General features: G+C 40.7%; 1 protein-coding gene across 1 annotated transcript in view; it reads left to right on the forward strand.

Moving 5' to 3' along the window:
• rftn2 (raftlin family member 2) overlaps positions 1-14,192 on the forward strand; it is a 50,709-nt gene that overhangs the window by 32,175 nt on the left and 4,342 nt on the right. Inside the window, exon 9 of the mRNA XM_062962789.1 lies at positions 8,903-8,981. Within this exon, the coding sequence (XP_062818859.1) occupies positions 8,903-8,981 (79 nt within the window). The remainder of the gene's footprint in view (positions 1-8,902; positions 8,982-14,192) is intronic.

Genomic DNA, 14,192 nt, shown 5'->3' on the forward strand with positions numbered 1-14,192 from the left:
AACAGAGGGAAACAGAGGGAATCCTCTTATCCCATTCCCTACCGTCTTTCCCCATCTTCTAGGATGGCCAGCCATCCCACGTCTTTTCTACTTCAATGTCCTTCGTTCCCTCGCTTTCTCCTACTCTTCTCCATTTGGAGTCAGATATTGAAGATGGATTTAGGACTCCATTTCCATCAGCTGCTGAAACGGAGCTTTGCGGAGTCCCACCAGAAGGGCCCTTATGTCATGTGATGGCTTCCGTGAGACTCTGTTTCTGAAACACTTGGAAACTGAGCCCTAAACCCGTAGGATGAAGTCTTTTTGCACAATGCTCTTTTAATGAGTATTTCAAATTTTTACAACACATGAAGGGGGAAAGGGAAAGCAGGGAAGAGTAAAGAGGTTAACAAAACAACACAGAATGCCAGGGCCCGGGCATCCGCTTAAATTTTACAATAGTGTATGAGTTCTTTTAGTCAAGTAAAAGGCCAGCCATCTGTGTACTGTACTACAACATGATCCCATGCATTTAAAGAGTTTTCGTACACATGGGACTGCTTAGAGAAGACCCACTGTAATCAGTAGAACTTAAGTTGGCTATTTATAAAGTAAATCTTATTGCAAAGAAATGTATGTATAGATTAGTTGTCTTCATCGCAATGAGCAAGATATCCCTTGAGAATAGATGAACTGTCCCCATTCCTACATAATCAAGAAACATAGGACCGTGATGTTCAGAAAGAGTAGGATAACCCATGGTACCGTAACTCTTGGGCTCATATGCATATATTGCCTTAAAACATGCCCATCAATGACAGTTTAATTTATATTCCCGACTGAGAATGGCCTTAGAACTGCTGAGAAGCCTGAATTGCCTTGCACAAATACTAGGGGATATTACCACTAAGAAGAAGGTTGACTGACTCAAGTGAGTTTTTAACTCTTCTCAGAAAGATCATACTTTACCAAAGGTTATGATCTCTAGCATGTTCATGCCTTTCCTAAAGGTTATGATTATTCTAAATAGTGTGAATGCCAATCAATTTCCAAAAGTGTCATGCTTCCAAAAAGCATGTGGAGATTCCTGGTTTTCCCAATATTTTCTGGCAGTTATCTAGCCGTGGATTCCTGAGTTTGGTTTCAATTCATCACTAAATAGAATTAAAACCATTCAGAGGTAAAGGTTTCCCCTGACATTAAGTCCAATCATGTCTGACTCTGGGGGTTGGTGCCCATCTCCATTTCTAAGACGAAAAGCCGGCGTTGTCCGTAGACACCTCCAAGGTCATGTGGCCGGCATGACTGCATGGAGCGCCATTACCTTCCTGCCGGAGCGGTACCTATTGATCTACTCACATTGGTATGTTTTCGAACTGCTAGGTTGGCAGAAGCTGGAGCTAACAGTGGGCGCTCACTCCACTCTGGGATTTGAACCTGGGACCCTTTGGTCTGCAAGTTCAGCAGCTCAGCGCTTTAACACACTTCGCCACCAGGTCATCAGTTTAAAAGCAAGATCGAAAAAAAATGTACAGCACGCTTTAAAAAGCCTTTTTCTTGCAAAACAGTTCACAAAAGTCTATTGGAATAAAAAAAAGCAAAATGATTACCAAGCCATATAGGCCTTTAATAGGTTATAACCAGCAATTTGACTTTTGTTAAGAAACAGACTGGTGGCCCATAGAGCTGGTGTAATGAGTGGGCTGCATGGTTTCCTGGAATTAGCTCCTCTTAACAACCCGGTTGCAGTTCTTTGGATCAGCTGAAGTTTCCAAAACTTTCTCCAAGGAGAGGCCACACAGAGCTGATAGTGTTCCTCCAGCACACGCACACACACAAAACCACTTTACAAAGCTCTATTTGTTTTCTGCCAGTAAATTATTGTTTTTGATTTTGTGCTGCTTTTTCATTTACTGCCACTGACTTGTGTATTTTAAATTTGAATGCCTTTATAAAGAAAGGTGGTGTGTGTGTGTGTGTGTGTGTGTGTGTGTGTTAACTATCTAATCCCATGTATATCAATGTTGCTACAGTAATGATTGGCTTTCTAGATTACCTTCCTCTCAAATGGAAAAGAGTTGGAAAAGCAGCTCTTAGGAACTTGTTTCGCAATGGCCTTCATTCCTTTTTCCTGCGAAAACAGGAAAGACAGCCTGTTCTACAAACAGCAAATTGTTGTGGCTACCAGCTTAAAAAAATAAATAAAACACAATCTCCTTCAGAAAACTAAAACGTACAGAGACAATGCTAAAAAGTTAATTAACTGCAGCAACGTGTTATCTCCTCTGGTTATTTCATCAAAACCAACATATATTCTTTGGGTAAAGGGGAAAATGGGAGTGGAAGGGTGAGAAAAACTCAACCTATAATACCGCTCCTTTTTAATGCACTTTCCCTCCCTCATTGAAATTCAGTGGAAATCCCACCATCCCTCCATTCAATTGTGAATTAAGCCCCTGGACATGTTCGTGTTCAGCATTTTAATAGGGCTGGGTATCGGACATGTTGAAGTTGCTAACTGTCTAACTGGTACTCGCTACGTTCTTTCACTCCTTTTAAAATCAAAGCTGAACTATAGTTGAAACTATTTTATTATTCTTTCTCTGCATGTAGTAGGTTGGAAAAGGAAGGAAGATGACTTGTTTCCTGAGAAATTTCTAGGAATTTTATATCCCCCTTCCCTCTCTACCCCCAGCTTCAGGAAGAGATGTATGTATATACAGCATGATGCTCCCTTTCCCTCACTCTTCTTAAAACCTCTTCAGACTTTCCTAATAGAATCTGATAGAGTCAGGAAACTACTGCACTGCTCCAATTAGCAAGCAGGAGACCTGTTTGCTTCCCAGTGCGATATAATAATCTTCAGAGCCAAATTACATGCTGCACAAGAGGTGCGTGTCACAGTGTCTCTGTACAATGTAAAGATATAATTCGAAGACGGAGAGCGGATCCCTGCAGGGGATCCCCAAATAGTTTTTCCATCCTGGTTTTAAAACAATATTTGGTATAAAGAAACACTGACATGCTTAGGAATAGCATATGAAAGGTTATAAGTCTCTTATAAGAAGAAAAATAAAAGGAGCAAAACTTGGAAAAGGTACAAATCCCAGAATCCTATAGCATAGCTGTGCTGTTTGGTGGATACTGGGAATCGTGCTCCCAAATGGAATTATTCAAGCTATACAAGGTCACATCTTTCCATCACTGGAAGGAGCCATTTAGGATATCTTATGGCTCCTGGGATACCTTCTCAGGATCCCAAGGAAAACAGACTGAGTTAAACTTTGATGAATTTAACTGGGGCCCCTTCTGCACTGCCATATAATCCAGATTATCAAAGCAGATAATCCACTAAGAAAAAGGTAAAGGTTTTCCCCTGACCTTAAGTCCAAGTCGTGACCAACTCTGGGGGTTGGTGTTCATCTCCATTTCTAAGCCGCAGAGCTGGCGTTGTCCGTAGACACCTCCAAGGTCATGTGACCGGCATGACTGCATGGAGCGCCATTACCTTCCCGCCGGAGCAGTACCTATTTATCTACTCACATTTGCATGTTTTCGAACTACTAGGTTGGCAGGAGCTGGGGCTAACAGTGGGCGCTCATTCCCCTCCTGGGATTTGAACCTGGGACCTTTCAGTCTGCAAGTTCAGCAGCTCAGCGCTTTAACACACTGCGTCACTACCAGGGGCCCTCCTTATTTATGTATTTATTTACAGTATTTATACCCCATTTTTCTCACCCGAAGGGGTAAAAAAAGTGGGGTATAAATACCGTAAATAAATACATAAATAAATATTATGCTTTGTATTTATTTACAGTATTTATACCCCACTTTTCTCACCCCGAAGGGGACTTAGAGCGGCTTACAGAACACACATACAGCAAACATTCAATGCCGATGATATAATTAACAGGGACAGACAACACAAACAGAGGCAAAGGCAGTATTCCCATCTTATTTCCGGCATCTTGGAGGCTGTGTTCGACCGGGAGGGTGGGCGCTGTCACTCCATCTTCCATGCTGAGAAGCTTTCCTCTGATTGATGTCCTTAAGGGCGCCTTTATTACCTCTCTGCTAAAAGTGGTACCTATTTATCTACTCACATTTCTGCTTTCAACTTGTTAGGTGGGCAGGTGAGCTGAGGCTAATGGTGGGTGCTCACCCCGCCTGGGCTCAAACTGCCAACCTTTCAAACTACTGACCCTATATGAGTCTTTATTACTATAGAATCTAATTCAAAGCAGATAATCTGGATTTTATATGGCAGTGTAAAGGGCCTCAGATTCTTTGTGCCTTCTCATTAGAGCAGAATATAGTATTATTATAAGAAACTAATGTCACATTATGCTTGCTGGAGGGATATGTGATAAAGAACACGAAATGTGAAAGATTTTCTATTCCTGGTTTCAAAGTATTATTTCCTGATTAATTATGTGGCACTTTCTTTGAAAGTAGATGTTATAATTCTTCTGTTATCTGAAACCCAAAAATCTGCAATTTTCCTTAATGAAAATATACGATTTTCTAATCTTTCCAAACAAAGTTTTTGCAATTTACTACACTTTCCCCATTTTTATGATAGAACCAATTAGGAAATGACATTTATAACCCAGAAACAAAAATCATGTTACATCGTGTAATAAGCTTCTGAAATGTTATTATTTATTATCACTAACATTATTATGTATACACTATGTGCATCAGTTAGTATTTTCATTAACAGGCTCCACTTCCCTGGTGTCACTTCTCCCTTCCTTAAATTCTGTGATAAACTAGAGGTAAAATTACTATAATTCTTCGATTCTTTTCCCCCCATATAAACATTTCTAAAAACAGGGAGCATCTCAGAATCACAGGTGCTTTAAATATACAAAGAGACAGTTTTTTTCTGTTGGTGGTACTAAACGTGGTGTGCATCTTACATTCAACGGAGACGAGGAAATACAGTGATTCTGCTGCTTGCAAATTACTATCTGTGGGCACTTCTACACTGCCACATAATCCAGAATATCAAGGCAGATAATTCACATTATCTGCTTTGAACTGGATTTTCTAAATCTACACTACCATATAATCCAGTTCAAAGCAGATAATCTGGATTTTTATACAGTTGTGTAGAAGAGGCCTTATCTTTCTTATCATTTGGTGTCCCCGAAGGCTGAACTTCACCAGATTTAAAGGGCCAGGAATTTTTAAAATACAGTGGACTGAATTCTCCTTATGCAATACTGTTGAAAAACACTTATATAACAGAAAGCAAAAATCAACATTAACACAGAAACTTTCTGATAAGACCTGTTGCTATGTGTAAAGTGTAAACATTGCTTAGGTAAAAGTCATCTATTAATATGATATATGCAGATGTGTAAAAGGACATAATTCTGATTGTTTTCCCTGCCCCAGTTTTTGTCCTCATTCTACAGAGTTTGTGGGAATTTGGCAGATGGCCCAAATAAGTGGGATTCCTAGGCCCTAGAATGGTGATTGAATGACATATGATGTTCACGTCTTTAGCAAATCTAGAAATTGGGTGACATCCAAGTAAGGAAACAATGGTGGCGGTGACACATGGATAAGCTATGCACAAGTTCCCCCTGTGAGAAGCTGCTCCCAATGAAATCATCAATTTGCTCTTTCAGTTTTCCCAAACTTCAGGATGCATTTGGGGGATTTGGTGTAATGCTTTGGGAAAATAAGACAAAGAAAGGGGGGGAAATTACACCTAATCTCACAAAAGCATCTTCAAGGAAACTGAAAAAGCTAGTTGAGTGTTGCAGTTGTGTCTGTAGCTTTCTGCTTAGAAAGGCTAGTCAAAGAGCATTCCCTTTTCTATTTTAACAGCCCATCTGGCAGAAAAGAACTTGTATCTACAACAATTCCTGGAGAAACAGGATAAGTATAATAGGTTGTAGATACAATTTCTTTTCTGCCAGATGGGCTGGTAAAATAGAATAAATTTTATAGTAAAGGTTTTATAGTAATAAATAGGGGGGAATCTTCTTTGTAGATATTAGTAATTGGGGTATATAACTATTAAGATAGAGTTTAATTAGGCTGTATAGTGATTTTGGTAATAATAATAATAATAATAATAATAATAATAATAATAATAATAATAATAATTTTTATTTTTATACCCCGCCCCATCTCCCCGAGGGGACTCGGGGCGGCTTACATGGGGCCAAGCCCAGGCAACAAGCAATATAAAACTCAACAATAAAAACAAATCATAAACAAATAAAATCACATATACCAATAAACAATAAGCACACTTTGATAAAAACCTGGGTTGGCTCCTAAAAGGGGTACTGGGCCAGAAAAGTGCAAATAGTTTTGCACTTTTCATAGCCCAAATAGCAGTGGTTCTCAACCTGTGGGTTCCCAGATGTTTTGGCCTTCAACTCCCAGAAATCCTAACAAGATGGTAAACTAGCTGGGATTACTGGGAGTTGTAGGCCAAAACACCTGGGGACCCATGGGTTGAGTATCACTGACCTATAGTCAAGAACTCATGCGGGGACATGAGAGAAGCCTCCCACAAGGATAATAAAAACATCAAAAACATCCAGGCATCCCCTGGGCAATGTCCTTGCAGACGGCCAATTCTCTCACACCAGAAGCGACTTGCAGTTTCTCAAGTCGCTCTTGACATGGAAAAAAAAAAGTCAAGAACTGAGGGTGTTTTACTCTCAGCCTACCAGATAGAGCATTTGGATACCCCATAGTCACATTTTATTGCAAAGTTCACACAGAAATAGACCCTAAAGATGGGCGTTTTATAACCATATCATCTCAAGAGTTTTAAACTATGTCCATGAATGTCAGCCATCTGCCATGTGCAGTTTCCTTTTCTAAAGATCAAAAACAAAGAGACAATTCTTTTCAAGAAACCTATTTACTCTTTGCCAATAGTTACCCTTGTCCAAAACTTATTGGGAACATGAAAGAATTCCTTTGCTTTTGGGGGGTTGAAATAAGGCGTCAATTTGTGTGAGTGATGGATGAGATGTAAGCTTCAAGATGGAAGGATTGAGTAAAGAGACTGGTCTCTTCAAAAAGAAATATCTAGAGGGAGGAAGGGAGGGAAGAAATCTAGCAGAGCCTTCAAGACTAACTTTTATTTTGGAAAGGCTTTCTCCACTTCTTCAGATGCAATGCTGAGTAATAGTAATGCCTCGGGTTATTAACAAATATAGAAGTGGGTTAGAAGATATAGGATTTCTCAGTTAACAAAGCCTCTGCTAAAGGAACAATTTTTTTTACAAAAAAAAATTCATGAGAGCCCCAACCCACCCTGCTTCTTTTGTCCTTTTCCTACCTGGAAGGGTTACATTGGGAGGATCGCAAAGGATTAGAGAAAAGCAGACTTTCAGTGTTGGGTTGCAGCAGTCTTCCTTATATCAAGCAATCAAGCTCAATCTGGAGAAGACTGGGATTGTCCTCTAGATCAGTGGTTCTCAACCTGGGGTCCCCAGATGTTTTTGGCCTTCAACTCCCAGAAATCCTAACAACTGGTAAACTGACTGGGATTTCTGGGAGTTGCAGGCCAAAAACATCTGGGGACCTCAGGTTGAAAACCACTTCTCTAGGTGATCGAACTGGAGCTGTATTTGTCCTCGCACAACAGGCAAGGTAAACAGCTGCCTCCAGAACAATTGTGTAGGAGCCTATCCCTGGTCTTTCCGTGTTATTTTGACCTCTGGTACCAAAGTTTCCATTACAAAATGAAGCCTTAGAGCACATCTGTTTCATTAACTGAGGCCCTTCCACACAGCTGAATAAAATCCCATATTATCTGCTATGAACTGGAATATATGGCAGTGTGGACTCAGATAACCCAGTTGAAAGCAGATATTGTGGGATTTTCTGTCTTGATATTCTAAGTTATATGGCTGTATGGAAGGGCCCTCAGACATACATGAAACAGGATCTAGAAAGATACAAATCTTGACTTTCACCCTAAATCCTAATATCCCTTGGCAAGGCGAGGCGAGAAGGATCTGGTACAGACATCCAAGGACTGTTTAACATAGAGCAGCCAGAGACCTTGTCTGGGAACACCCAGGGCCTGAACCAAAAGACATAGTGTGCAAACCACAATCACTGTTTTCTTCTTGAGTTTATATCAATTTTTTAATGTTTGGAAGAACAATACAGGCTGCTTGCAATTGGAAGTTACCATGATGTTATTATTAGGACATCAACATTATGTTGATTCTTACCTTTTCAGGGGGGTGGTGAGAGTTGGTTTATCAGCTACTCACTACAAATGAGTGTTTCAGTATTGTGGAATACCCTTCATTCTACTTTCACAAATATTACTGTGGATATGGGCATTCTAGCCCACTGACTACTGGAATTCCTTCCATGGGGTCAGTAAATATTCCAGAAGTTGCTCACTGCAACTACCTTGCTAATTCAAATGGAAGCCTGTAGAAACCCTATAGACCAGTCATTCCAGTCATTAAGTCCCCTAGATGTTATTGGACTTCAGTTCCCAAAAACCCCAGTGAGTACGGCCAGGCCAAGGATTCTGGGCGTTACAGTCCAACATTTGGTGACTCAAGGTAGGGAAGCAGTGCTATAGCTAGTGCCTTGCATGATTAAAGAAACATAGATCAGGCATGGACAAATGTTGCCCCTCAAAGTGTTTTGGACTTCAACTCCTAGAAATCCCAATCAGCTTACCAGCTGTTAGGAATTATGGGAGTTGAGTCCCAAACACTTGGAGGGCTGAAGTTTGCCCATGCCTGAAGATGTATGAAATGAATGCACACGTCTCTCTGTGTGAATAATGTATATGACACAACCCACATAATGTTCTCCTGAATCAGCCTTACCCTTTTCAAACAATGTAGTAGAAGTGTGAGAGATGTGTAAACATAAACATGTTTTTTTTAAAAGCAACTCATTAATTTTTCAGTGAAGGAAACCTGGCCACCAAGCAAGTGGTTTTTCTTCAGAGGCCTGTCATGTGGAGCCCAGCTGCTCAGACACCTGAGGTAAGAATCATCATCATGTTAATCATGGGCATACACACATATGGAAACGTGAATTGCTGCACCATTCGTTTTTTAATGATTGTGCAGAGTTGTCTGAAGAAGTGCATTTGGAGCAAAAGCCAGGAGGTGGGATCCAGAGATGGCCGAGTGAGGCTGGATCTACACTACCATATAATCCAGATGATCGAAGCAGATAATCCACATTATCTGTTTTGAACTGGATTATATGAGTCTACGCTGCCATATAATCTTGTTCAAAGCAGACAATCTGGATTTTATATGACAGTGTTGAAGGGGCCTGAGATTCTACAACAGAGCTTTCCTGAGTCCTTCCTCTCTCCCATTTTAGCAAATGTTCCCCCAAAACCACTCCTGAGGACTAAGGGGCCTTCTCAGATGTTTTATGATAGGGCAAAATTAATGACACTTGGAGAGAAAAGCGGTGTAGCTTTGTACAAGTAGAAGTTTATTTTGGCACATACAAGGTGCTTCTGGATCCACATTAAGAGTGTTTGGTTCAGCTAGATTTGGCTGATGTGTGTATCTTTTTCCTGTTTTCTTCTATGGCCTAAAATATATTGAGCAAAGTGCTCTTTGATTTGTTCCTCGCTTCTTTTCCCCCTAAAGATTTTAGTTGGATGTTCTGCAAAACCACTGGAAAAATGCAGACGTATTCCTGCACTCCAAGGCAACTGTACAAATTCTGTCTGTCTCTGGCTGGGAAAGAAAGGACTTCATTATCACCGCAGCAGCAATCTCCCTCCCCTCCCCTTCTCCACAATAAGGAGCATATTGTGTGGAGTTATGCAACAGCTAGGATGCGCTATCAGACTATTAAGCCGTTTCTTCACGAAATGACAAAGACATTAAAAATGAAAGGCTCAGAAAAGCTGTGTGCAGTTGCTGACCTCAGATGATCCTTGGGCCAGCTGAGGGATTTCCCTGGCATTATGATCTGAGCAAAAAACCACTCTGACCATTATGCAGCTGCTTGAGATGGGTGTGGTGACATGGGAGCAATGACTGCCTCCGCTTTATTAACACCATCCTTTCCAGGGTGCCTTCATAAGCTGTACGAGGTGATATGGGAGCAATGACTGCCTCCATATTGTGCAGGGATCTTTCATGGAGAATTGTTTTATTAACATTGTCTTTACAAGCTAGGGATGTGGACTTCTCAAATATCACCACCATTTGCCACTTCTCCTTGATGTATTTATTAAGCCGCATGCTGAACTGGTGCTTTGGTGCCTGAGGCCAAAATGCTTCCAAAAGCACTGGCACATTCAAAGCTCCACAGAGTTTTTGTGCCATCTTTCCCTTTTGTTGGCCGGCTGTTATTTAACTGTTGTCCATTTGAAGTCTCGGTTGAGACCGCCCTGCGAGTGCTGGTTCACGTTGCTGGAGAGGCTGTCATTTGGCTTGGCTCCACCGATTCAGGGTAAAGCAACTGAAGAGCACTTTCTTGCTCCTTGCCACTTTGCCCAATATTTTTTAGCCTATTTGAGGGCAATGAGGCTGCTTTCTTCCATCTTCCTGTTACCCTTTTGTGGTTGGACAAGAACTTTTTATTCATTCACACTGTTTGCATTTAAACTGGGTGGCTGTGAAAGGGATACTTGCTGCTTCTTATGTTCCTAGTGCATTTTCATTCTGTTTTAAATCAGTGTTGTAATGTAATTGTATTTATTTGGTTTTATATTATTATCGTAGTTACCTTCGGCGCCATTGTTCAAGTATAAATAAATCCACCTGAACATTAGGAAGAACTTCCTGACTGTAAGAGCTATTCAGCAGTGAAACTCTCTGCCTTAGAGTGTACTGGAAACTCCTTCCTTGGAGGCTTTTAAACAGAGACTGGATGGCCATCTGTCAGGAGCGATTTGATTGTGAAATGCAGGGGGTTGGATTGGATGGTCCATGCAGTCTCTTCCAACTCTGTGATTCTATAACGTAATAAACAACTACAGTAGAGTCTCACTTATCCAACACTCGCTTATCCAACATTCTGGATTATCCAACACATTTTTGTAGACAATGTTTTCAATACATCATGATATTTTGGTGCTAAATCCATAAATACAGTAATTACTACATAGCATTACCATGTATTGAAGTACTTTTTCTGTCAAATTTGTTGTATAACATGATGTTTTGGTGCTTAATTTGTGAAATCATAACCTAATTTGGTGTTTAATAGTCTTTTCCTTAATCCTTCCTTATTATCCAAATACGTGAAGGGAAGTCATAGGGAAGAGGGAGCAAGCTTGTTTTCTGCTGCCCTGCAGACTAGGACACGGAACAATGGCTTCAAACTACAGGAAAGGAGATTCCACCTGAACATCAGGAAGAACTTCCTCACAGTGAGGGCTGTTCGACAGTGGAACTCTCTCCCCGGGGCCGTGGTGGAGGCTCCTTCCTTGGAGGCTTTTAAGCAGAGGCTGGATGGCCATCTGTCGGGGGTGCTTTGAATGCGATTTCCTGCTTCTTAGCAGGGGGTTGGACTGGATGGCCCATGTGGTCTCTTCCAACTCTACTATTCTATGATTCTATGATTCGCTTATCCAACATTCTGCCGGCCCGTTTATGTTGGATAAGTGAGACTCTACTGTACCATCAAAAATAGGAATAGATACAGAGAGGAAATACATCCTTGTGAGTAAAGGGAAGTTGGTCTTCAGAAGCCCTTTTTGGTAGGATTCACTTTACAATCTGGAATGTGAAGTTCTTTTTAAAATCTATATATTTATTTTAGCAATACCAATGTTGTTATACAATGTGTAATGACAGTAATTTCCCCCTATATGACTTATGTAGACCAATTAAAACTAGCTTTCCCTGCCTGCCCCACTAAAAACAATATAATAAAGTTAATACAATTAAAAGGTTAAAATGGACTTCCCACTTTCCGCCTCAATGAAAATATTATTGTAATACAGCTAATCTCTTTATTTTAGACAGTTAATTCGTTATACCTTGCTATCTCAATGTCAAGGAGGCGCAATCGGTTAAACCCTTGTACCGGCTGAACTGCTGACCTGAAGATTGGATTGGTGACCTGAAGCGTTGCCAGACAGGCTGAGCTCTAGCTTGCGGGGACATGAGAGAACTTCCCAGCAGGATGATAACACATCTGGGTGTCCCCTAGGCAACATCCCTGTAGATGGCCAATTCTCTCACACCAGAAGCGACTTACAGTATGTTCTTGTTGCTTCTGGCATGATAAAAAAAAAAATCAGTGTTTTACTCAGACTTCAAAACCTGTAATCATTTTCATATTTTCTTTTTTTCTTGATAAATGATATAAATGGTTCCTATTCTTTTAAAAATTACCAGTTGCATTCTTCTTTATCACACAAGTTCTTTAGTTTTCCATTTTTGTGCATAATCTTACTGCAATAATCATATAAGGTGTATAATAACTTGAAAGAATTGAAGTTCTAACATGGCAAAGATAGTGAAGCCCATTCTTCTCATGTATGCTGCTGTTTTCTTTCTTTGTCCAATAGCAGTGTTTCCCTTTGCAGCCTAGGTTTGTATAGCATATCCTTTTTCCATCGCCCAGATATGTATCCATTGTTAGAATCATTCAATTTTTTCGTTGTCTAGCACAGACTCATATTCTTAAACCAGATATGACTTTTCTCTTGTTTGTTCATTGATTCCTGAAGTGAGACTTTCAGATATTGCCACAGAATTGCCCACTTTTAAAATCTTTTTTTAAAGTCATCTTTAAAAAATACAATTCTTCAATTGCGGTAAATGAAGCTGAATTTAAGGGAAGCAGTCTTCTGTTGTTCAGATGAATAGGCAAAGGACATTTGCAAGAAACTTCTGGCAAAATCTGTTCAAAATTGAGATAAAGGATCTCTTTTAGAGATGGGAAGGCCTGGAAGAAACCTGGAAAAATGGGGGGGGGGGGGGGGACATGTTTTTTTCCAAAGCCATTTATTTCTGGAAAAATTGAGAAAAACGTATGTAGAAACAAAAAGTCTCCAAAATCTTTTATTAAGGTCTTCCTGTTGTATAGTTTGAATACCATGTCATAGATATATTCTTTAAGGTAAAGGTAAAGGTTTCCCCTGACGTTAAGTCCAGTCATGTCTGACTCTGGGGGTTGGTGCTCATCTCCGTTTCTAAGATGAAGAGCCGGCGTTGTCCGTAGACACCTCCAAGGTCATGTGGCCAGCATGACTGCATGGAGCGCCGTTACCTTTCCGCCGGAGCGGTACCTGTTGATCTACTCACATTGGCATGTTTTCGAACTGCTAGGTTGGCAGGAGCTAGAGCTAACAGCAGCCGCTCACGCTGCTCCCGGGACCTTTCGGTCTGCAAATTCAGCAGCTCAGCGCTTTAACACAGTTCGCCACTGGGGCTCCACATATATTCTTTAGAATTGGAAAAGAACATATTCTACACACTTTTCAATTTTCAGGAAAAAAAATGGCTTTGACGAAAAAAAAACCTGTTTCCCCCCCAATTTTTCCATTTTTTCCCTAGGACCTCCCATTTCTAATCTGTCTTCAGGTTTGCATTTTAGAGACAGTATCTGTGATCACATTCTAGCCTCAGTTGTTTTTCAAAGGACTCTTTTGTCCCCTTACCTGCAAAAATTGGGTGATCCACCAATCTCTAGGGGGAAAAACTAGTGGTAGATTACATATGACTCGCCGGATCACAGGTTGTACTCATCCAACATAGAGCAAGTCAGAGAATTCACTGATGTTGAAAGAAATTCCCACTGATAGCTGTGAGCATATTATTTTGGGCTTGCAGTCATTCAGGATAGAACTTAATATGAGCTTTCTATCCTAATATGACCCATCCTATTGCCTGGGAGAAGTTGTGTTCCATTGCAGGGATCACAGGTGAAATGAAAGGATGAAAGGTAAAGTTGTCTCTCTGCCCTGACTTCCTTTTAAAGCTGTGCCTATTTTCAAAGGAGACAAAAGTAAGAACCCCAAAACTTATCAGGGCAGATTGTTTGCCGAGCTTCAAAGCGGTGAGCACAAGAAAGAGGAGAGCACAGCAGAGAGACTTCTTCATCCTAGACGCCAGTCTCCTTCCCAAAAGCCAGTTTGTGGGGGTGGATTGGGGAGGACAGCTGGTCTATTAGCAGCTGAAGGGATTAGGGTTAGGCCTTCTGGAGGGAGGGTCACAAGCCACATGCTTCAGTTCATTTGGGGAATATATAAAGAATCCTACAGCCCT

Source organism: Anolis carolinensis, chromosome 1 (genome assembly GCF_035594765.1).
Source record: "Anolis carolinensis isolate JA03-04 chromosome 1, rAnoCar3.1.pri, whole genome shotgun sequence".
Classification (NCBI taxonomy): Eukaryota; Metazoa; Chordata; class Lepidosauria; order Squamata; family Dactyloidae; genus Anolis; species Anolis carolinensis.